The 24,439-nt window shown below is 44.1% G+C and overlaps 1 protein-coding gene across 4 annotated transcripts in view; it reads right to left on the bottom strand.

Moving 5' to 3' along the window:
* Positions 1-24,439, bottom strand: part of LOC121271538 (casein kinase I) — a 78,716-nt gene that overhangs the window by 36,866 nt on the left and 17,411 nt on the right. Inside the window, exons 1-2 of one of the 4 annotated variants that reach the window (XM_041177521.1) lie at positions 17,134-17,261; positions 16,692-16,779 (exon numbers count right to left, since the gene is read on the bottom strand). In XM_041177521.1, coding sequence (XP_041033455.1) covers positions 16,692-16,767 — 76 coding nt within the window. In that variant the 5' untranslated portion in view covers positions 16,768-16,779; positions 17,134-17,261. Of the gene's footprint in view, positions 1-8,196; positions 8,274-16,691; positions 16,785-17,129; positions 17,262-24,439 lie in introns of those variants that run through there. The other 3 variants (XM_041177523.1, XM_041177524.1, XM_041177520.1) reach the window with 3 other exon arrangements.

Below are 24,439 nucleotides of genomic sequence, written 5' to 3'. Positions count from 1 at the left end.
ATGACTGGAGGCAGTGGCAGACGTTTGAAGATTCTGTCCAAAGGCAAGGGATGTAGCAAATGGCTATCTGCTTTGGTAGTCCAAATTAAAATATAACAGGGTAAAAACACTGTACAGATTTTCGGTATATGATCACAAAAAAGACAAAGTATTGTACTCACAAACCTACACAATCCAAACTGTGGACCCCAAAATCCGTAATCCAAACTGTGGGCCCCAAAATCTTCAAACTTTCCAAAAATAATCCAATTCAACTGATGAAGATATGCTTAAAAAAATCCCTTAGCACAGCTTTACAACAAGAATTCCAAATTGTTCCTTCAAAAAAAAACAAAAGGAACTCCTTCAACTAGGTTTAAAGGAAACCACTAGATCAGGCTTAACTGTTATGGTGGGAAGTGGTGGAGGACAACCATCAGGGTTTGTTCTCATGCCCCTCCAAGCACAAACGTAATGACAATACTACATTTTGCCAGTTTCCAAAGTGACAACTGCAATTCAATGCAACGTCAGAAAAGCCAGTTTGATGAAACAGTTAAATGATGCACAACAGGACGTAACATAGTTCAAACGAAATTGCACTTCCAAAAAAAAAGTCAGTGGGAAGCACTTAAGATGCTGTGTTATTTCAAAAAAAAACACAACTGAAGCATCATCAGATTGAAAAGCTGCAGGTTTAATGTTCTTAATCCTGGCAGGGCCAAAAGCCACCAACAGAAGGGAAGGTGTACGAACCATACACACAACTCAACAGTGCCCACCCCCCCACCCAAATAAAAAAGGACAAGGAAGTGCTGTGTAACATCACAGTGTTGCTCAGTAACAAGTAAACAAAAGACCCCCTCAGTTAATAATGCATAAAATCCTGACTAATTACAGGTGGATATCAGAGACTGTAGTTTCCAAGTCCCTCTTTTTATTACTGTTGTTGAACAGAAACTTGTAGGACAAGTTCCAACATGCCTAGTTATAACTGTAGCACTGCAGCAGCTTTAGAAGGGATTCAGAGGCTCTTTACAACAGGCCCTAACAGGCTGTATCAGAAGAGAACATGCAGCTCAAAGGGCAGTCAATAATAGGCCTTCCATGGCTCCTGCTTAAAATCTAAGCCTCAAAACTTTAAGCAGCGGTGGTGTATGCTGGTTCAGGCTCACGTAAAAGATCAGACGCTGTTGTTTGAAGAGCAAGGAGTTTCACCAATCTCCTAGATAATATTTCCCAGCCCCACAACATCACAAGCAACAGCACAATGCGACACTGCACTATCTGAAAAGGTTCAAGGCTACTGTAACAAAACTAAAATTTATGCTGCAGAGAAAAAAGATTTTGCTCTTAATTCATTCACCTCTCAAAGTGAAGGCTACAAATAGCACAAAAAGGGCATGCCAACATTAAAAAAGTATTAAAGATGTCTAAATCTTCTGAAATTATGTTGTAAACCTTGACAATTGACAAGTTACCAACTAAAGTCTGTTCCCATGGAACATTGTGACATCCTCTAAATGTTCAGTTAGGAAACATCAGGCAGCTTTCTTGATTTAGTTTAGAGAAACACTCAGTTAAAGCGAGGGAGGATCTTGTAAGGTGGTAAAGCAAGGCCACATATGTTTGCTAATATAGCTAACGGCAGATTTGAAACCACAAGATATAGGAGCAGAAATTAGGCCATTCGGCCCATCGACTCTGCTCTGCCATTCGATCATGGCTGATAAGTTTCTCAACCCCATTCTCCCGCCTTCTCCCCGTAACCTTTGATCCCCTTACCAACCAAGAACCTATCTATCTCGCTCTTAAATACACTCAATGACCTGGCCTCCACAGCCTTCTGTGGCAATGAATTCCATGGATTCACCACTCTCTGGCTAAAGAAGTTTCTCCTCATCTCTGTTCTAAAAGGTCTTCCCTTTACTCTAAGGCTGTGCCCTCGGGTCCTAGTCTCTCCTACTAATGGAAACATCTTCCCACGTCCACTCTATCCAGGCCTTTCGGTATTCTGTAAGTTTCAATCAGGTCCCCCTCATCCTTCTAAACTCCATCGAGTATAGACCCAGAGTCCTCAAACGTTCCTCATATATTAAGCCTTTCTTTCCTGGGATCGTTCTCGTGAACCTCTTCTGGACCCTCTCCAGGGCCAGAACATCCTTCCTGAGATACGGGGCCTAAAATTGCTCACAATATTCTAAATGTGGTCTGACCAGAGCCTTATAAAGCATCAGCAGCATATCCCTGCTTTTATATTCTAGTCCTCTCAAAATAAGTGCACACATTGCATATGCCTTCCTAACTACCGACTCAACCTGCAAGTTAACCTTAAGAGAATCCTGGACTAGGATTCCCAAGTCCCTTTGCATTCCAGATTTCTGAATTCTCTCCCCATTTAGAAAATAGTCTATGCCTCTATGCTTCCTACCAAAGCGCAAGACCTCACACTTGCCCACGTTATATTCCATCTGCCACTTCTTTGCCCATTCTCCTAACCTGTCCAAATCCTTCTGCAGCCTCCCCTCCTCCTCAATACTACCTGTCCCTCCACTTATCTTTGTATCATCTGGAAACTTAACCAGGAAGCCCTCAGTTCCTTCATCTAGATCATTAATGTATAAAGTGAAAAGTTGTGGTCCCAACACTGACCCCTGCGGAACTCCACTAGTCACCGGCCGCCATCCTGAGAAGGACCCCCTTATCCCCACTCTCTGCCTCCTGCCAGACAGCCAATCTTCTATCCATACTAGTACCTTGCCTCTAACACCATGGGCTCTTATCTTACTGAGCCACCTCCTGTGCGGCACCTTGTCAAACCAGAACATGAACTAAACAGTTCTTACAATGAAGCCCAGATGACCAGTCCACTTTTATCATCATCACTATCAGAATCAGATACAAATTTCCGTTATCATTATGACCTAGAATCATGGACCTGGCACTGATCCTCAATAGTTTCCTTGAATTTTGTCTAACTAATTAAGTCAGATTGTCGGTTTGAGGATCCTTCTTCAGCACAAAAATGCAAGAGTTCGCATCCCACAGCTTCAAGTGTGCATGAAGGAGGAATCTACCCAGATGGCAAGATTGAGAGTTTGTGATACTTCGTGGGTCAAAAGAGAAATATATCTGCAAATATTTGCATAAATAGTAGAGGCAAGTGGCATAGATGCATTTAAGTGGAAGCTAGATAAACACAAGGGAGAAATGAATAGAATGTTATATTGATGGGGGTTAGGATATGAAGTGGAAAGAGGCTCATGGAGAATAAACATCAGAAAAGACCCGTTGTGCCCAAAGGCCTGTTTCTATGATGTAAATAGTCGACGCCGGCTGTATGCGATTCCAGGACAGCGTCTACTCGGTCACGATTTTGTCAAGGGTCTTCATCAAGTGATTCTTGAACTCAAATCTTTGGACACATGGGGCATGACGTCCCACAAGGTATTAGGATCCTGAGTGCAGGATTTACTTCCTATTCTTTCCTTCTATGCTACCATTCTGCATCATTAAAGGTGTTTGGACTCAAAGTGTGATGCAGATTGATGGGCAAATGCCATTTTGAATGATTGGTAGTTTTTCAGCCATCTGGACAGCCATTGTAGCTGATTTTACAAAAGTTCTGCCTAAATGCTTGTGGAGCTGCTTCAAGGACACATCAGCGTTTGTTCGATGGTCCTCCCGTTGAATCCAGATGCAGTGGAGGCCTTTTTTTTTTATTCATTCATGGTATGTGGGTGACGCTGGCTAGGCCAGCATTTATTGCTCATCTCTAATTGCCCTTGAGAAGGCCACTGCTGATGGAATTACTCCAGCGCTCATGTCACCAGCACACAGGCTCCACAAGCTCTAAATAGTATGCAGCCATGCAAAAAACAATCATGCTTTGAGAATTGACTATTTAGGACTTGACAAGGCAGTGTCTATGATTAGGTTCCAATTCAAAGTGATGTCATTTTTGGAACTTTTAACTGTTGACAATTTCACTGGGCAGTTTTTTCTTAGACTGGACTCCAACTTGTAGGGCTAAAGCTATCTTTCCCCCAACTATGTAGCCTCAACAGCTCGGTCAGCTAAAGATAGAGTCTTTTGCTCAATAAATGAAAACTGCTGAAAATGCTGATTCAAAACAAAAAAAAACTCCCAGTTTGCTCTCTTGATTGACTCTATAACTTAGGCCACCTAATGTGCCACAACCAAAATCAATTCTGGCTGTTTGAAGTATTATAATGAAAAGGGCAGTTACAAACAGTCGGAGGCTGTCCTGTTGCAGTTAATGGTTTAAATTAAATTGACATTTCCACCTTTGGGAAGGTTTGACTGATAATATTGGTGTGAAGAATAATTCGACTTATCTGAAAAGGAAGAATGTGCAGAGTTATGGGGAGAAGGGCACTAAGAAAATTGCTCAGAGCTGGTGCAGACATGATGGACCAAATGGCCTCCTTCTGCACTGTAAATTCTGTGAATCAGTGAATTAAAGAAAAAAATACTAGGTAAATGCAAGTTGTGGCAAATTTTCTCTCTTTAGCAAAGCACTGAAACTGAACAGGATACATTTCTTTATGTTAAACTGATTTACCTCTAGGATTCTCTTAAGCAACTCAAGCAAGTCCCTTCCTTCACCCGATAGGGATCCTAAGCAGCCACTCACATACCTCAGTATTTCCTCCATGAAAAACACGGTTAATGCCAGTGGTGGTTGTAGCCTGAGTGCGATCGATTTGAACAGAAAAACGATGACGGCATTTTTGACTTCTACTCATTTTAAAACCATGGATACAATCAAAGTTTTGGAAAAGCAAACATGATTAAAGAGCCTCAGGCTTCAATCAGTACTGTCTTTTTTTTGGCTCTGCTGAACTGCACCATCAACACACTTCCCAAAAGCTACACTGCATCTTGCAAGCATAAAACCAGTTCCAACAAATTTGTCCCATTACTTGGGACTGTCAAGTTTGTATGCTCCTTAATTCAAACGCACTCCACTCGCATCCACCCATCCTTTTCCAATCACTGACTCTCTCAATAACCTAATACAAAGCCTCACGTCATTCTGCAGCCTACTTTATTTCCCCCCCCACCCCCCACCCCTTGAGCCAAACAATGAAGGCGATGCTTGTTTTTCCTTCTGGTAACTCCAGCTTTACATGGAAATGGGTGTGATCTCTTTGTGTGCCCAAATTCGAAGATACACATGTATCCAATCTGTCATTCCTTGCGCCAAACACCGTCTGAAAATTAACGCCTCCTTCTCAGTGGAGTGTGATAGCCAAAACTGCCAAGTTCCATTCCAATTAATGCACATTTTATAGGGCTTCAAACTGAACTGGACTGCACAGGGTGGTAAGCAAAAGAAGCTTCTAGGACATTGTTGCACCAAACACATCTCCTGTGCCATCAGGTGTGGAAATCAAGTACGACTGCTGGATCAGCATCAGTTAACTGAAAGCTGGATTAGCCAAATAGTCTTCCAAGTCTCACTGGCATCATCTTCCAAGCCTCACTGGCGTCATCTATTGGAATGGATAGATTAGAAGGAAGGTCATTGATGAAGCAGTGAAAGATGGTTGGGCTGAGGACACTACCCTGAGGAACCCCTGCAATAATGTCCTGAAACTAAGATGATTGACCACTAACAACCACAACCATCTTCCTTTGTGGTAGGTATGACTCCACCCAGCAGACTCCCCCTCCCCCCCACCCCAATCACCACCCCCAATTCCCAATGGCTCCCTGTTGTCACACACAGTCAAATGCTGTCTTGATGTCAAGGGCAGTCACTCACCTCACCTTGGGAGTTCAGCTCTTTTGTCTATGTTTGAACCAAGGTTGTAATGAGGTCAGGAGCTGAGTGACCCTGGCGGAACCCAAACAAAGCATGAGGAGGTCATTGCAAAGCAAGTGCCACTTGATAGGACAGTTGAGGACCCCTTCTATCACTTTATTGATGATCAAGAGTAGACTGATGGGATGCACAATAAATGCTGGCCTAGCCAGTGATGGCCACATTCTGGAAATGAATAACCAAAAAAAAAACACAATTGCCAGGTTGATTTGTCCTGCTTTGTGTACAGGACATAACTGGGCAAATTTTTCACATAGGCAGATAGATGCCAGTGATGTAGCTGTACTGGAACAGCTTGGCTAGGGCACAGCTAGTTCTGGAGTACAAGTCTTCAGTACTATTGCTGGAAGTTTTGTCAGGGCCCATAGCCTTTGCAGTATCCAGTGCCGTCAGATGTTTCTTGGTATCACGTGGAGTGAACAGAATTGATCGCAGGCTGGTATCCGTGATGCTGGGGGTCTCCAGAGGAGGCAGAGATTGATCATCCACTCAGCACTTCTGGCTGAAGATTGTACAAAATGCTTCAGCTTTATCTTTTGCACTGATGTGCTAGGCTCCCCATCATTGAGGATGGGGATATTTGTGGAGCCGCCTCCTCCTGTGTTATTTAATAGTCCACCACCATTCCTGACTGGATGTGGTAGGACTGCAGAATTTAGATGTGATCCGTTGGTTGTGGAATTGCTTAGCTCTGTCTAATGGTTGTTGCTAATGATATTTGACATGCAAGTAGTCCAGTGTCATAGCTTCACCAGGCTGACACCTCATTTTTAGTTATGCCTGGTGCTGCCAGTGGCAAGCCCTCCTGCACTCTTCACTGAACAAAAGCTGATCCCCTGGCTTGGTGGTAATGGTAGAGTGGGGGTCTGCCAGGCCATGAGGTTACAGATTGTGGTTGAGTACAATTCTGCTGCTGATGGCTCATGGATGACCAGTCTTCGAGTTGCTAGATCTGTTTGAAATCAATCCCATTTAGCACAGTGGTAATGCCACATAACATGGGTATCAACATGAAGACAATTTCATCTTCCTAAAGGACCAGACAGAAACACTGCAGCAAGGAGGTTGGTGAGGATGAGTTTAAGTATGCTTTTCCCTCTTGTTGGTTCCCTCACCACCTGCCAGAGACCCAGTCCAACAGCTATGGCCTTTAGGACTCTGCCAACTCTGTCCTTGGTGGTGCAATTGAGCCACTCTTGATGAAGTCCACCCAATCAGAGCACATCCTGCTTCCTTGTCACCCTCAGTGCTTCCTCCAAGTGGCGTTCGACATAGAGAAGTACTGATTCAGCAGCTGATGGGGATAATAAGGTCAACAGGGCTGTTGTTATTTCTGGTGCCTAGGTGATCCGTCCAGTTTCATTCCTTATTAACCTGTTTTTAGGGGATCGATACAACTGAGTGGATTGCCAGGCCATTTCAGAGGACAGTTAAGAGTCAACCACATTGCTGTGGGTCCGAAGTCACATGTAGGCCAGGCCAGGAAAGGATGGCAGATTTCCTTCCCTAAAGGGCATTAGTGAACCAGATGGGTTTTTACATCAATCAAACTTCACTAGGTTTTTAAATTTGATATTTTATTAAATTCAAATTACACCAGCTGCTGTGGTGGGATTTGAACCCAGGTTTCCAGAGCATTACCATGGATCTCTGGATTACTACACCAGTGACAATACCACCACCTCCCCCATCCACAATGATAAAAGTCGTGTTGTTGACATTGCAGACAAGGAGACAAGATTTTGAATTTAGGAACTTTTGTCACCAAAATCAAACTCCAGCAAAGAATTTGCAATTTCAATTGCTGCTTTCTTGTCCTTCTCTTCCCCGCTTTCACATCCATTTCTATTTAGCAGCACAATATTCAGAAAACTCAATGAGCTTCTATGTATATGTGCCCCGAATCTCGTTGACGTTTATGGAAATTCCATACCTCATCTGACCAGCAAAATTGCGCTCGGGACTTGGCACCTTCCGATTAAATCGCAACCTTCTTTTTCCATAGGATGCTGTCCTTAAACCGTACACAAGCTTGGAAATTCCTCACTTCTCCAGACGTAGTTTAGTGTGCGAATGGAACTCTCCTGCTTCAGTTTGCATCCATACATAATTGATAATCAACTAATCAGGTTTGATCTCAATCCACATCTTGGATTTTACTCAGATGAAAAGAATCAAGAAACAATTTATTCAATACAATTAAAACTATGGCTGCAGAAACAAAGCAAATCATATTTTCTTTTGCAAGGCAAAAGGTTGATAAGCTGCACATGAAAACACTGTAGAAAACTTCATTTACGTGCAGCGCTATTGCTTTTAGCAATTCCTACAATTTTAACATCTAAAGCTGACATGGCGTTGCACACCTGTCATCTCGAAGGTGTCCGTCCGTCCACCTACCATGAGGTCTCGCCATCTGCTGGTTTTCCTGAAGTGGGGACAACTGCAAGGAGGAGATTTGTCAAGTCAGATCCTTTATTTGGACGAGAATTTGTCATCATGTGCAATGGGGCATTTCTTCACTTCTATCTCCTTCCAAGCTAGCCTTTGCAAATGTTAACAATGGAACTTATCTGGAATTAGAGGAACAGGCTTTTTGGAAACCATGCAATTACCTATCAGCCGGTCTGACTCACTTACTGTCTGTGGGTTCTTCATGTGTAAATCAGCCCTTACAATTGCTCATGTTTAACAGCAACATTTAAAAATTGGACAAGAAGTGTTTATTAGGACGCCCCAAGGTGATCAGATGCCACATAAATGCAAGGCTTTTTTTTTAAGAAACTTAAAATCTGCCACCTCAATTCTGTTCAAACAACCCATTGCAGTTGTTGTGTGGAAAGAAAACACATGTAACAAAAACAGAATTCCGCTTTCTCGGTTAGCGTACATCAATTATTCAGATTATGACAGCATGTCGTTTCCCGAGCTGACCCCTGCTTTCCATAACTAGACTGTAGAGATTTAGGCATCCTTTGGTGAAATGACATTGGAACCGAATGAAAAATCTGCAATCTGAATGCACCAGGGTGATAGCAGAGGTGAGCGGATATAGTCACGAAGAGCCATTTGGAAAAATTAGGGTTATGTTAATTGGAGCAGAGGTGGAGGGGTGGAACAGGGAGGTTTGAGAAAAGGTAAATAATGAAAGATTCGCTCTATTCTTGGGCGAATTGGTAACAAGGGGCAAAAGCTGAGTGTTATTAAAAGCATTGAGGGAGGCATCATGAGAATTTTCTCCCCTTATATGGAGAGATTGGTTTATTAGAAAATGGAACAGATCACCCCAAGTGGCACTGAAAGCAGAGTCAATCGGATAGTATTATTTTTGGGCTGGGCAAGTGAAGAGTTTGCATGAAAGTGGAATTTGAAAAGGTGCCTCTGATATAAAACCAGCACTGGCTCAGGCAAGAAATGCCTCAGAAACATTTCCGATTCGGCTCCAATGGAGCCGCAATGGTCCCTGCCACACCAGCTGGAACAGCCAGAATATTAAGAGTGAAAATTTTAGAATCAAAAAAAAGATAGGCTATAAAAATTAAGCTCCCTCCAACTAAAGCAAGAAACTGATCATTCTGTCATATCTGAAGTATTAGAAATACAATTTTTCTGAAAGGTTTAAAACCATTGCAAAGCAGGAAAACTCGGAACGTTCACTAGTCCTTGCGAGCCAAACAAAACTGGTAGAGCAGGACTGGGCAGCCCACCCCAACTCCGGTAAAGAAACTTACAGCAAGTCTCTCCATAATGTACATTCCATGAAACCACAGCACAGAGAAACCTACCCCTCCCACAAGCCCCTGAAAGCCAGCCAGCAGCCAAGTGGAAAAGCGTAGGCTGGGAGGGAGGGTGGGCTCATGGGGGAAAGGAGTGGCGGAGGTAGAAATGTGCTTAAAGAGACAAAAAGAAAACAGGTTCAATCTCAAATGAAACTAGATCCCCGTGAGCTTTATTCTGTCCCCATTTGCGATCTACACTCGACTGCAAAAAATTGATAAATCTGGGGGGGGGGCTGTACAGCACAGGCAACTGCCATTCAGCCCACCAACATTGCATTGACTCTTCCAAAGAGCAATCCAATTGGACCCACTCCTCAGCTCTTTCCCCATACCCTTGTTTCTGCTTCCTTCGGGAATTTATCTAATTCTCTTTCAAAGGCTACTTTTGAATCGGTATTCACCACCCTATCAGGCACACGTTCCAAACTCCAAATATATCACGGTGACTATGCTGTGTCTTCAAAACAACGAATCAGCGTCGCATGGGGATTCATTCCCACACAAAAGGGATAAAAACAAAAGTACAAGAACCATCGTTGGCCACAGGCATTCAAAATGCCCTTAGAAAAGGAACAGAACATTCCAGCAGATATAGAGTGTGATTTCCAGCAGATATAGAGAGTGATATACAGGTACTGGTAGGAAAACTCCATTTTGAACTTTGCCAAACAGGTTATAAGAGTGCACAAATGTTTGTGTCACTGGACTATTTCACAGGTCTCAGTCTAGAGGGTAGTTTGCATTAGGGCAGTCAAGCAAGATTAATGGAAATTGAGATTTTGCAATTTAAGTGGGAAAACCGACTGCAGACAAGCACCAAAATTGCCCACATGCGCAACTTACTATAGCAATTAACACAATATATTTCCACAAGCCTGCTTCACAAAGAACCTAGATGCTGCCCGGCCGGCTAAGTATTTCCAGCATTTCTGATTTTAATCTAAAGGGAGTATGTTTTGATAGAAGTTCTTCAGGTTGGCTCTCAATATTTTTTATAGCACAAGACATGACAGGGTCCATGTATTTTCCATCAAGAAACTCAGTCAGACTGCAAACCACCAGGGTTAGAATGTCTGCAGTCTCTTATCCTCACCAAGCAGCTTTAATGAGGCAGAAACGGCTACAATTTAGGAAAGTAATGCCTGGCATTTGAGCAAGAGTTCTGAGCTTGCCCCTTACCAAAGCTTCCCCATTTGTGGCTACACATCCCATCACCTGCCCTGTTCAAACCTCCATAATGGTGCAAGGGTCTCATCACATTGTCCTTCCTTATTTGTCACCTTCTCATCTCTTTCAAATGCTTCACCTTGTTCAACCCCTCTTGCTTCCCGTTTAGAATCTTTGTTCTCTATTGGCCCCAAGTAAGTATCCACTACGGCTCCATTCTTCCCTCAGCCACTGCATTGAACAATAACACTACAGTAGTCTTCTTGCTCTCTTCTGAATTCATCATCCTATGTATAAGTTCCCAGACCTTGCTCTCCCATGGTCTTCAGGCCAATTCCTCATCACACATCCCTTTGCAGTAGCCCCAGGGCCAGTGATGGGCAACCTAAGTGAGTGAGCGGGCCACACGAGAGGCCCTCCATCTCAGTGAGCTGCAAGGTTGAAACTGGGCATGTGTACTAACCAGAACCCCATGAATAAGAATTTGCGGGGCGTGGCGATTGAACGGTAGCAGCGCTTCCGATGCAGAGGTAGCATACGGCTCTCAGTCAATGCTGTGTGCAGTCAGCGTGCACATGTCCTTGTTTTGCATATGCAGCACCCTAGTATAACTGGTAGGAAAAAAACTACACGGATCAATCCTGCGGGTCAGTGGCAGTCAACAAAATGTCTTGCGGGCCGTATACGGCCTGGTTGCCCACCAACACCCTAGATGAATCCAAAAATCTCTTACAACACATCTTTAAACTCTCAACTGCCAAGTCTTTGACACCATTCCCCCTCTGCAGCTCTCATATGCTCAACCAGTTCCAACTTTTGACACTCGTCACCAGCAAAACCTACGCTGTCTCTCTCCCTGATTGTCCATGTTGGAACATTCTCGCTCCTCCTCTCCACCCCCACCCCACTCTCATCACTCCCTCAAGTCTATAGGGTGCAGACTTCATATCCTGGCACACGACTGACTTAGGCATGCAGCACCAGATGTGGCTGGATTACATCAAGCTCTACAATGCCTCACTCTCTTCTGCCAAAACCACCCACTACATAAGGATCATCTTACAGAGCATTGACGATCCAAACTTCATTGCTCCACAATCAACCATTCCTTCACACCACTCTCACCATGGTCTCAGGCTTTGTGACAAAGAAACCCATCATGTGTGCCTCTCCTGTTCCCTGCCACCACCCCCCAAAACCACCCAAACCCTACTTTCCCACCAAGTCAAACTCTTGCTGCTCCCCTGCCCAAACATATCTCCTGTTTCTTTCCTCTAAGATCACCTGAAGCTTGAGCCACCTCCTGCTTCCCAAAACCCAACCCCATAATGTTCCCTACCATCCAACCTCTCTTCCTGACGCCCATGTGCGCTGACACCGGAAATGGTTAGCTCCCTCTTCTCAACAATAATCATCTGCCTCACTTTTATCCTTGCCCACTCAAAAAATTTAACAAAACCCCTTCTTTGCAAACATCTCCAACCTTCCTTTCCTAGCCAAGTTATTGGAACTTTCATCCCAAGGTCCACACTCTCCTCTCACACAAAAAAAAATCTGATTTTTCACCCTTCTCAAAGTCAAAATGGCCCCAAAGGATAATTTTAGTCACTATGGTGCATTTTACCCTTGTCCTTCCTGCAGGATGTGTCACCACTGATCATAACATCCTCTTCAAATGCCTCCTCCTGCACTGTCCTCTATGGGACTCTTTTCCAATCTGGACTATATCCAGAGCAGCTGTTCAACATATAGATGAGCTGCAATTTCCTCTAGCCCAGCACTGAGAAGACCAAAGTCATGATCTTTGACTCCCACCACCCCCAACCGCACAAAAAAAAACACCCCCTCCCCCAGTTAGTGTCTTGAGCTGAATCAGAGTTTGCAATCTTGGCATCTTGCTCAACCAAGCTGAGCTTGTGATGCTACTTCCTCCCAATACAATGACCATCTACTGAACTCTGTAACGTTACTCACTTCCATCCTTACCACAGCCCATCTGTTGCTGAAGCCTACGTACATGCCCTCTATATCATGCTATTTCAAAGCAATTCTAGCTGAACTCCTATCTTCCATGCTTCATAAACTTCAGCTCATCAAAAACTGTTGTTTGCATATTCCCTGTATCAAGACCTGATCATCCATCGCCAGTGGCTCTCACCAAGCCAGATTGTTTTCCAGTTCCTCCGCAGTATTGCTCATCCAGAACATTCTCCAGCTCCAAAATCCCTCTCACTGAACTTTCCGTTCCTCTAATTTCGGCCGCCCTTTGACTCCTCTCCTTTTGCCCCATCATCGATGGCCATACCTTACGTTGACAAGACCCTACGCTCTGGAATTCCCCTTTTAAACCTCTCGAGAGTCTCCTTATAAAGACCATCACAATGAGCATGGTCACTGGTACTAATATCCCCTCCTTTGGTTTAGTGCCCTTATATCTCTTAACTACATTACTCTGTTACCTCTGAAGTGCTTGGCAACTTCTTTCCAACATAAAAAAGTCATTAATTTTGGAGAATATGAAATTTCTTTGTGACCATATTAATCAATTTATTTGAATCTGAAGAATACCTTCTAAATAGAACAGCACAGAGGGAAACCCAAAATACATCATGTTAACCAAAATTTATGCAGTGAAACTTGCCATAGCTACACAATCAGAGTCCTCAACCACAACGACATCAGAACCCTGCCCCCAACTCTGTATGGGACAGAACTCTCAAGTAAAATAGTTTTACTTCTCTTAGCTGCATGCACTAATCCTCTATTCCTTCCCCTTTCTTGTTTAATGAAACTACAAAACAATTCAGGCACAATGATGTTTGCAACAAAAAAAAATTAGCAAGAGAACAACTTGTTGGTGCAAATCCTGAACTATCCATTCGGAGAAGCACCTGGGAAGGGCCAAAGCAAAAATGCACCATCTAGGTCGGGGGACTATTCGGATTTTACTAGTACTTGTATTATGCCTAACGTTTTATCCCTCAACCAATAGCAATTCCTGAAGCAGATTATCTGGTCATTATCACAGAGCTGTTTCCACCCCCCCCACCACCCCCCCCCCCAAATACAATCCACTCCCCCAACCCAATAATGGTAGTTACAAAGCGAGGTTCTACTTCAGATCAAATGTATGATTTCAGTATCACTGAAAAGTGGAAAACTCCCACTGGTGGAAATCAATTGCGGCAAACAAACAGAAGTGGAGAGTTTAGTCCTAACTTGGGCACCTGGAGGAGTCCAGCAAGTTAGATTGCTCTAGGACAGGCAGAGGCTGTGAGCAATTCGATGTGTGGAAGTATTCCACCAGACAGACGTGGTATTAGCTGTGGGCTGCGCTCTCGCCTGAGTCTGAAAGTTGTGGGCTCAAGGTCCACTTTAAATTTGAGCACATAAACCAGGCTGACACGCCAGCAGAGTGCAGAGGGAGTGCTACACAGTCAGAGGTGCTACTTTTTGGGTGAAACACTAAACCGAGGTCCCAACTGCCCTCACGAGTAGATGTAAAAGATCCCATGGCGCTATTCTGAAGAGAGATGGGGAGTTCTCCCAAATGTCCTGGCCAATATCTATCCCTCATTCGACATGATAAAGAAAATGATCATGTGCTCATTGTCACATTGGTGTCTGGAGGACCCTGTTGTTGGTAAATTGGCTGACGCAGTTCTGACAGAACAGCGACCGTGCTGTAAAGCACTTGGCAATGTCTTAAAGTTGTGAAAGGTATCTAAATGCAAGTCTTTCTTAATCTTGGCACAATTGATTTTTGTTGCTGTATGTTGGCGCCAATCACACTAAATAAACCCCAAGCATAACACTGGAATTAAGTTTTCCAGCCTCACTTTTTCTCCACCCCTCTGCTGGAGTACAGTTCCATAAGCAGTGACACCCTCCAGCATTTCTCCCAAGTGCTCCCTGCTTACATTGTGAGCCTTGTCGAAGCATCAAAAGATGCATGAGCACCTTGGGACAGCTCTTGAGGAAAAAGGCGCGTTCCAAACTCACCCATTTTCCCAGCGGGACAGTTAATAAAAGTAAGCACAGACAAGAGGTGAACCTACAGGATTCACTTGCCCAAAGAAGAGAAAAGGGTCAAGAAATGAATGTCAAAAGAGACTACTTTGAGCGAATCACAGCAGCACAGCACAGATTGGCGTGATGTGTGCTTAACCTCCCTGCTCAACCAAACAAGAATATCCATTGCCAGCTCCCAAAGCTCTGAACCAAACACAAGGGCTTACCCACTATCACAACAACCAGAGCTGGAAAACCGGGCAGCACCAGAATTGAAGCCTCCAGCCCTCAGCTTTACAAATTTGCATGTCACTTAAGGAAAGGGATGGGTGCCATATTAAAAAAAAACAATTTCAGTGCTTTACGTATTAAAAATAAATCTGAGCTATTGGAACATATTAGGCTATCAATAGCTTGTGTATTAACAATCAATTATATCGTCAGAAAACGGAGGAAACAAGTCTCAAACTTGCAGGATGTACACTTTATTCTACACACGTTAATCTGACTAACTCAAAATTCACACTTCATTGACACAATTAAGGGGAAGGAAAGTCAGCAGAAACTACTTTTATTTGGGAGTATTCCTAACAAATGCATTTTAAGGAGAAGAGTTGAAAGAAAATCAGTTTTAATCACCAATAGCAGCCTAAAGCAAAGGGTCTCTTTGCTTGTTAAAACCATTTAGCCGATGTCAATAATTGGAACACCCTTGCCAAAGTGGCCCCAGTCCAAACCGCAGGGAGAATGACCACAGGCACCTTTGATTTGGCCAACCGCAAGGAATCCAATCCCTGCCTGTACCATGGGCAAAAGGCTGCTGAGGCCACCTCCTCTCCAATGGAGCGCACAAGGGTCTAGCATGACAGGCTTTATAAGTGACACCTTATGAGTGGCGCAGCAGGGCAGGCAGACCCCGCTTTGTGATCTTCACATCAGCGCTGCACTGGATGGTCTTCATAAACTAAAGAAAAAAAAACCTGGTAAGAGAACAATTTATCAACACAATTAGCCTTGTTCATATTCCTTCCACTTTTAAAGGAGGATACTCTGGAGCTTGAAACAAAGCGGAGGATGATCTATCAAAAAGGGTTTTGGCGGCCAATCCAGTCTTGGGGACCAGGACTCTGCAAAGACACAGGCCGCAGAGCAGGGGCATCGCTAACTCAAGAGAGGGGTCAGGGGGTTAGTTTTTGATTCTGAAATCTTGGGTGGGACAGGAGAGTGGGGTGGGGGGAGGGGGAAAAGAGAAGCGGGGGAGGACCGGGGGCAAAGGAGGACTACCCCACACATCCATCCATCCACCCACCCACCCTACGGTTCTGATACCCACCAGCGTTTGTGCGCTGACAACCCAAGTAACAAGCAACACCCCGTACCATCCACAGAGAGAGAGAGAGAGAGAGAGAGAGACACGCACAGAGAGAGCCCCATTGCTGTTTAATTATCAAAAGGCAAGTCTTGACAACGGCCATCGACAGACACCAACAGCAACTTTAACAGCTGCTTCCATTTAAAACAAAAAGAAAGAGAGCGAGAGAGAGAGAGAGAGAGAGAGAGAACAGGATATCAAACTAGAAGGCGCAGGCACAAAAATATTCCAAAACCCAGATGTAAAAAAAAAAAAGACACAAACCCATTTTTAAATAAAAAGAAAATTAAATTGACTCCAAATGAAACAACCTCCCCCCTCCCCCCCCCAGCCCCCACCAACCCCATGGGGGAAAAAAAAACTATAAATTGCTTTTAAACCAAAATAAATAAACTAGCTTCGCCCACTGATGTTTTTTTTTTTAAAATAATAATAAAAAAAAAACAAGCTTCACCTCTCTGCAAAACCTGACATTATAAAAAAGGTGTCTTTTTTTTTTAATATGAAGAAAAATATAGAGCACAGAACTTACCCAGATAAATGTCACCAAAGGAGCCACTGCCAATCTTCCTGCCCAGCCTGTATTTGTTCCCAACTCTCAACTCCATTTTTATTTTGCTCTGGGTTTAAAAGAGAGAGAAATGAGGTTAGTTTCTGCTCCTTCTTTTGATTGTTGGGAACCAGCCCCTTGTGACTGCAAACTGCAGCCATTGCTTATAATGCAAAGATGGGGGGGGGGGGGGGGGGGAGGGGGAGGGGAAGAGAGGGGTGAAGAGGGAGGGGGGTGGGGGGGAAGGGAGGACAAGGCTTTCTTTCCCCGCCGATTTAACCAGCAAAACGACGCCGATCTTCACCAATACCCCCGCCCCGGCGAAGGAGGGGGAGCGGGGCCTCTGATCCGCCGGCTGCCGCGGTCCCCGGTGCCCAGGGGAGGGAGGATGGAGGGGGATTGCCGCGCCGGCCGACCTACCTACCTTCCCCGCTCTCCGCAGCAGACCCCGTCTCTCAGAGACTCGCCATTATTTACAAGGGCCAGCCTGCCCCGCTGACGTCACCGGGCGAGCCGGGACCCGGATGGACATCCACCTCACCCGGAGGGGAGGGGAGGGGAGGGGGGAGGGGGGGGGGGGGGGTGGGGGGGGGGGAGGGGGCGGGGCGGAGAATTAAAGCAATAATTACCGTTGTACAGCCATAATTCGCAACGAGCAGGGCTTCAGGGTGTGGATGATGATTGGGGTGGGAGGGGTTCTAACTCGGACCCAGTGGCAATTGCACCAATGCCACTAGCAACTAATAATCATCTGGGTAGCAAAAGCAAAATACTTGGAGAGATGCTGGCATTGTGGTACTGTCACTGGGCTAGTAATCCAATCTAATGCCCTCGGACAAGGGATAACATTCGACATGCAGCTGGTGGAATTTAAATTGAATTAACACGTTGGCATAGATTGAAGATTAACTAGCTAAAAGGAAACAGAGAGTAAGCATAAATGGGTTTTTTTCTGGTTGGCAAGATGTAAGGAGTGGTGTACCATAGGGATCAGTGCTGGGTCTCAACTTTTTACAATTTATATCAATAACTTGATTGAAGGGGTTGAAGGTACAGTTGCTAAATTTGCTGATGACACAGAGATAGGTAGGAAAGTAAGTTGTGAAGAGAACATAAAGAGGCTACAGGTTAAGTGAGTGGGCAAAGATCTGGCAAATGGAGTATAATGTGGGCAAATGTGAAATTTGTTCATTTTGGTCAGATGAATCAAAAGGGAAGCATATTATTTCAATGGCGAGAGATTGCAGAGCTTTGAGATTCAGAGGGATCTGGGTGTTCTAGTGCATGAATCACAAAAAGCTAGTATGCAGGTACAGCAAGTAATTAGGAAAGCTAATAGGATGTTAGTGTTTATTGCGAGGGGAATTGAATACAAAAGTAGGGAGGTTATGCTTCAGTTGTACAGGCACTGGTGAGACCACATCTGCAGTAGTGTGTACAGAATTGGTCACCTTAGTTAAGGAAGATGTAAATGAATTAGAAGTAGTTCAGAGGTTTACTAGGCTAATGCCAGGAATAAGCGGGTTGTCTTATGAGGAAAGGCTGGACAGGCTAGGATGGTATCCGCTGGAATTTAGAAGAGTAAGCAGCAGCTTAATTGAAACCTTTAAGATCCTTAGGGGTCTTGACAGAGCGGATTCGGAAAGGATGCTTCCTCGTGGGAGGGGTCACCATTTAAAAATAAGGGGTCGCCTATTTAAGACAGAGATTAGGAGAATTTTTTTCTCTCAGAGCGTTGTGAGTCTTTGGGACTCTCTTCCTCAAAAGGCAATGGAAGCAGAGTCTTTGAATATTTTTAAGGCAGAGCTAGATGGATTATTGATAAGCAAGAGGGTGAAAGGTTATCGGGATAGGCGGGAGGTTACAATTAGATCAGCTATGAACGGCGGAGCAAGCTTCAGGAGTCAAGTGGCCTACTCCTGCTCCTAGTTTGTATGTCCGTATAATAAAATCTGGAATTAAAAGCTAGTCTCAATAACATTAAACATAAGCTGATCATAACCCTAAAATAAAAGCAAAATCTCCGGATGCTGGGTTCTGAAGGAGTCCTACTGGACACAAAATGTTAACTCTGTCTCTCCACAGACGCTGCCAGACTTGCTGAGTTTTCCAGCATTTTCTGCTCCTATATCATAAAAACCCATCTGGTTCACTAATGTCCTTTAGGGAAGGAAATCTGCCGTCCTTACCCGGTCTGGACTACATGTGACTCCAGACCCACAGCAATGTGGTTGACTCTTAACCGTCCTCAAGGGCAATTGGGGATGGACAATAAGTGCTGGCCTTGTCAAGGGCACCTGCGTCTCAAGAACAAATATTTTTTAAAAATACTGCAGTTACTGGAAATCTGAAATAAAAACAGAAAATGCTGGAAAAACTCAGAGAGAGAAACCGATTTAATGCTTCAGGTCCATGCTTTCGCAGTATTTTGGTTTTGTATTAGTGAGTCCTGATGAAAGGTCACAGCCCTGGAATGTTAACCCTTGTTCTGTCTCCACAGATGCCGTCTGACTTGCTGAGTGTTTCCAGCATCTTCTGTATTTTCATTTCAGATTAGAGCAGGTTTTGAGCCAGTAAAAGGTGGAGGAGGGTGATAGTAAGAACAGAAGGAAAGGAATACTTTGCCTGCCATTTTAATTCTCCACATTGCTCCCACTCTGACCTTTCGGACCTTGGTCTGCCTCTGTGTCCCGATAAAGCTCAACATAAACTCAAGGAGCGGTACCGCATCTTTCAACCAGGCAATTTACAGCCTTCTGGAATCAACACTGACTTCAACAAATTTAGATCATAACCTCTGCCCCCATTTTATTTCATGTCTCTTTGCTAGTTTGGCTTTTTCCCTCTCACTTGCTTCACTTTGCATTTCAACAGAGCTGTCCTACCTTTCACACCTCCTCCAGACATCTTTAGTTTCTTTATTTGTCCCATTACTGCTCCCTTTGGAGAAGAAGAGTCATATGGACTCGAAACTTTAACTCTGCTTTTCTCCCCACAGATGCTGTTAGACCTGCTGAGTTTTTCCAGCATTTTCTATTTTTGTTTCAGATTTCCAGCAGCTGCAGTATTTTGCTTTTGTGCCATTATCATTATGCCACTGTCCCCGCACCACCCCCCCCACCACCCCCCACCCCATGAGGCTTTGACTATGGTACAATGTCTCAAGGCACTTCACAAAGAGAAACTATTAATGTTACAGGAAGGAAAGTAAAAAAGATCTGCATTTATACACCATCCTACCACATCACTGATAAATTTCATGTATAATTGCTCATTTCAAGACCATTAAAACACTTCCCATCTCACCGTGAATTTGACCCAACCCTTTGCTCCAATTTCACCCTTTCCCACTCATCCCGCCTCTGTTTTTTTTTTCTCCTCTGTGGAAAATCCATGTCTTTACTACACATGGAGGGCTCCAGCAATTGTTAAAATTACTTTGAGGGGCAGCGCATGATCTCTGGAACTGCAATGCCATGAGTGTTCATTAAATGTCCTTGGCAGTGTTGGGTTTAAGAAGGAACTTTGCCAGGGAAACAGGCGGTATGAATAGCTTAAAGAGCCGACAGAATCATACAGCATGGAAAGAGGTCATTTTGACCATTATACCTGTGCTAGCCCCTTTGTAGGAGCTATCCAATCTGTCCCATGTCCCACTCTTGCCCACTCAGCCCTGCAAAAATTTCCTTTTGAGTGTATATCCAATTCCCTTTTTAAAGTTGCTGCTTTCACTGCACTTCCCAGCAGTGTGTTCCAGATCGTATCAACTTGTTGTGCAACAAACTTTCCTTTCTGTCCTCTGGTTCATTTGCCAATTATCCTAAATCTGTGCCTTTTGGTTGCCGATCCTTCTGCCAGTAAAAATAAATAAAACAAAAATGCTACAAATCATAAATTAAAAGCAGCACTCAGCAGGACCCATAGCAACTGAAGCAATCACACATTTTACAACAACAACTTGTGTTTATGTAGTGCCTTTCACAAGGTTGTCCTCAGGGCTAAAGCAAACTCACAGAAGGAGATGACCAAAAGCTTGGTTAAAGGGGCAGATTTTAATGGGCGTCTTAAAGGAAGAAAGCAGCCCAATGACTGTGGCAAAAAAAAGGACAAACTTGCATTTATATAGCACCTGTCAAAATCTCAGGGTGTTCCTGAAGTGCTTTATCACCATTCAAGTACTTCTGAAGTGTGGTCACTGTCATAATGTAGGAAAAACAGCAGCCAATTCGTGCACAGCAAGCTCCCACAAACAGCAATGTGATAATCACCAGATCATCCATTTCATTGATGTTGATTGAGGGATAAAGATTGGTCGGGACACTAGGGAGAACTTCGCCCCTCTTTGAACTGTGCCATGGGATCTGAGAGGGCAGATATCGAATGTCTCACCTGTAAGGCAGCACCCTCCTCAACATTGCACTGAGATGTCAGCCAAGACTTGGGGCCAGCCAAGTGTTTGGAGTGGGACATGAACCCTCCTTCTTCTGACTCAGGAGTGTGAGGGTGTTACCAACCAAGCTGAACCCAGCAGTAAAGCCTGGAGCAAACAGAGCTGTTCTCCTCGGCTTTCTGAGATTCATGGCTGTGATTGTTTTCCTGGCCATTCGGTCATGAGATGTTTTCCAGGGGATCTTGTTCTTTTCCCCTGCTTCCTTCAATCAAGTTCACTCCCCAACAAGCACACTACCTATGCTCAAGATTTTATTCCGATGGTAGGCACATGTTGCTCTAAGTCTCGCTACACAGATGTCGGCGACACTCCTGTGTGAGGTCCAGCCAACAAAATTTTTATTTCTACATGCTCCAGCCATCTGATAAAGCACAGAGAGCTAGTCTCTGTGGCCACAAGCGAGACTCCAGGATATTATGTTGCCTCCCTGGTGCTTGGGTCAAGGATGTCTCAGAGCGGTTACCGGACATTCTGAAGGGGGAGGGTGTACAGCCAGTGGTCCTGGAACATATTGGTACAAACGACATAGGTAAAAAATGGGATGAGGTCCTAAAAGCAGAATATAGGGAATTAGGAAGTAAGTTGAAAATAGGTCCTCAAAGGTAATGATCTCAGGATTACTACCAGTGCCAGGTGCCAGTCAGAGTAGAAATAGCAGGTTATATCAGATGAATACATGGTTGAAGAGAAGGTGTGAGGGGGAGGGTTTCAGATTCCTGGGACATCGGGACCGGTTCTGGGGGAGGTGGGACCGGTACAAACTGGACGGGTTACACCTGGGCAGGACCGGGACTGATGTCCGAGGGGGAATATTTGCTAGAGTGGTTGGGGAGTTGAAACTAAAATGGCAGGGAGGTGGGAACCTATGCAAGGAGTCAGAGGAGGGGGAATCAAGGGCAAGAGCAAAAGACAGAAAGGAGAATAAGAAAGGTGATAGGCAGAGAAATCAAGGGCAAGAATCAAACAGGGCCTCAGTGAAAAAATAGTGGGAATGGGACAAGTAATGTTAAAAAGACAAGCCTTAAGGCTTTGTGCCTTAACGCAAGGAGCATTCGCAATAATGTGGGTGAATTAACCGCGCAAATAGGTGTAAACAGGTATGATATAGTCGGGATTACGGAGACGTGGCTGCAGGGTGACGAGGGATGGGAACTGGACATCCACGGGTATTCAGTATTTGGGAAGGACAGACAAAAAGGAAAGGGCAGTGGAGTTGCATTGCTGGTTAAAGAGGAAATTAACGCAATAGTGAGGAAAGATATTAGCTCCGACCATGTGGAATCAATCTGTATGGGTAGAACTGAGAAACACTAAGGGGCAAAAAACGTTAGTGGGGGTTGTATATAGACCCCCAAACTGTAGTGGTGATGTTGGGAATGGCATTAAGCAGGAAATTAGAGACACATGCAAAAAAGGAACATCTGGAATTATGGGTGACTTTAATCTGCATATAGACTGGGCAAATCAAATTAATAATAATGGCATGGAGGAGGAATTCCTGGAGTGTACACGGGATAGTTTTCTGGACCAATACATAGAGGAACCAACTAGAGAACAGGCCATCCTAGATTGGGTTTGTGTAATGAGAAGGGAATAATTGGCAATCTAGTTGTGTGAGGCCCCTTGGGGATGAGCGACCATAATATGTTAGAATTCTTCATCAAGATGGGGAGTGATGTAGTTGATTCAGAGACCAAGGCACTGAATCTAAATAAAGGAAACTGATGGTATGAGGCGCGAGTTGGCTATGATTGATTGGGAAACTTTACTTAAAGGGTTGACAGTGGATAGGCAATGGCAAATGTTCAAAGAGCGCATGGGTGAACTGCAGCAATTGTTTATTCCTGTCCGGCACAAACGTAAAATAGGAAAGGTGGGCAAACCATGGCTGACAAGGGAAATTAGAGATAGTATTAGATTCAAGGAAGAGGCATACAGATTGGCCAGAAAAAACAACAGACCTGAGGGTTGGGAGCAATTTAGAATTCAGCAAAGGAGGACCAAGGCATTGATTAAGAAAGGGAAAATAGAGTATGAGAGTAAGCTTGCGGGGAACATAAAAACTGACTGTAAAAGTTTCTATAGGTATGTGGAGAAAAAGATTGATGAAGACAAACCTAGGTCCCTTACAGTCAGAAACACGGGAATTTATAATGGGGAACAAAGAATTGGCTGACCAACTAAATACATACTTTGGTTCTGTCTTCACAAAGGAGGACACTAATAACATAACAGAAATGTTGGGGAACACAGGGTTTAGTGAGAGGGAGGAACTGAAAGAAATCAGTATTAGTAGGGAAATGGTGTTGGGGAAATTGATGGGACTGAAGGCCGATAAATCCCCAGGGCCTGATTATTTTCATCCCAGAGTACTTAAGGAAGTAGCCCTAGAAATAATGGATGCATTGGTGGTCATCTTCCGAGATTCTATAGACTCTGGAACAGTTCGTACAGATTGGAAGGTAGCTAATGTAACCCCACTATTTAAAAAGGGAGGTAGAGAGAAAACAGGGAATTATAGACCAGTCAGCCTGACATCGGTAGTGGGGAAAATTCTAGAGTCCATTATAAAAGAGATTTAATAGCTGAGCGCTTGGAAAACAGTGGCAGAATTGGACAGAGCCAGCATGGATTTATGAAAGGGAAATCATGCTTGACAAATCTACTGGAATTTTTTGAGGGTGTAACTAGTAGAGTTGAAGAGGGGGAGCCAGCGGATGTGGTTTATTTGGACTTTCAGAAGGCTTTCGACAAAGTCCCACATAAAAGACTAGTGTGTAAAATTAAAGTGCATGGGATTGAGGGTAGTGTATTGAGATGGATAGAAAACTGGTTGGCAGACAGGAAACAAAGAGTAGGAATAAATGGGTCTTTTTCCGAATGGCAGGCAGTGAATAGCAGGGTACCGCTGGGATTGGTGCTGAGACCCCAGCTATTCACAATATATATTAATGATTTAGATGAGGGAACTAAATGTAATATCTCCAAATTTGCAGATGACACAAACCTGGGAGGGAGGGTGAGCTGTGAGGAGGATACAGAGATACTTCAGTGTGATTTGGACAAGCTGAGTGAGTGGGCAAATGCATGGCACATACAGTATAATGTGGATAAATGTGAGGTTATCCATTTTGGTAGCAAAAACAGGAAGGCAGATTATTATCTGAATGGCTATAAATTGAGAGAGGGGATTGTGCAATGAGACCTCGTATACCAATCGCTGAAGGTAAGCATACAGGTGTAGCAGGCGATAAAGAAGGCAAATGGTATGTTGGCCTTC

This window comes from Carcharodon carcharias, chromosome 31, assembly GCF_017639515.1.
Source record: "Carcharodon carcharias isolate sCarCar2 chromosome 31, sCarCar2.pri, whole genome shotgun sequence".
Taxonomy (NCBI): Eukaryota; Metazoa; Chordata; class Chondrichthyes; order Lamniformes; family Lamnidae; genus Carcharodon; species Carcharodon carcharias.
Note: the sequence above shows the minus strand (reverse complement) of the source record. Positions and strands in the feature narration are given on the sequence as shown.